The sequence below is a fragment of the Penaeus monodon genome, chromosome 22, assembly GCF_015228065.2.
Source record: "Penaeus monodon isolate SGIC_2016 chromosome 22, NSTDA_Pmon_1, whole genome shotgun sequence".
In the NCBI taxonomy this organism is placed as follows: Eukaryota; Metazoa; Arthropoda; class Malacostraca; order Decapoda; family Penaeidae; genus Penaeus; species Penaeus monodon.
The window spans coordinates 37,851,434-37,852,097 of NC_051407.1; the positions used below are offsets into that span (position 1 = coordinate 37,851,434).

The window sequence follows — 664 nt, forward strand, 5'->3', positions numbered from 1 at the left end:
GAAGTCTGATTTACTCAAGATTATGAATATTTCAGAGACGGCAAAACAGGAATCTGCTGCCCGATTGATTGAATATAGCCTGGCGACTCTCTCTGGCTCCATAGGCGAAGGAAAGGTGGAATGGCAGAGCCCGTGCACCGAAGGCAGATTTAAACAACTTGCTGTATTTTTGTAACCCTGGGGCAAGAAACTTCACTGCTGGTTGCGCTTAAAAGGATAACGTCTTGAATCTTACACAGAAATACACAGAGTAACCACCTGTTACGAGGATTCTGTATCAATAAGATTTTGTAATTTACGATTTGTTTATCAGCTGAACAGTATATCTATGATGATAATAATTGAAATAAACAGATTAAGTTGGTTGGTGCCCTAGTTTCATTGCTCTTCATTGCATGTCGGTTGGGGCTTTCGTACTATGCTTTACCTCAGATGTTACATGTACTATACCTAGGATAATAAGTAGCCATGAGTTTACCGGTGCACTGTGAGCAAGCCTGTGTTGCTCTAAGTGTTCTAAATTACTTTTGCATCTCTCTTTAGAATCTTGGAGAAAATTTTATCTTCAGCTGCAAAGGGGACTTGGAAAGAAAGAATATATATATAGGTGTGTGTGTGTCGTGGATAAGATACGCATTATCTCGTAAACGCATACGCATTATCT

The 664-nt window shown here is 39.6% G+C and overlaps 1 protein-coding gene across 1 annotated transcript in view; it reads left to right on the forward strand.

Moving 5' to 3' along the window:
• Nucleotides 1-664, forward strand: part of LOC119587429 — a gene marked incomplete at its 3' end in the record, with an annotated part of 30,623 nt that overhangs the window by 15,192 nt on the left and 14,767 nt on the right. The window contains 1 exon segment of the mRNA XM_037936159.1: nt 36-58. Within this exon segment, the coding sequence (XP_037792087.1) occupies nt 36-58 (23 nt within the window).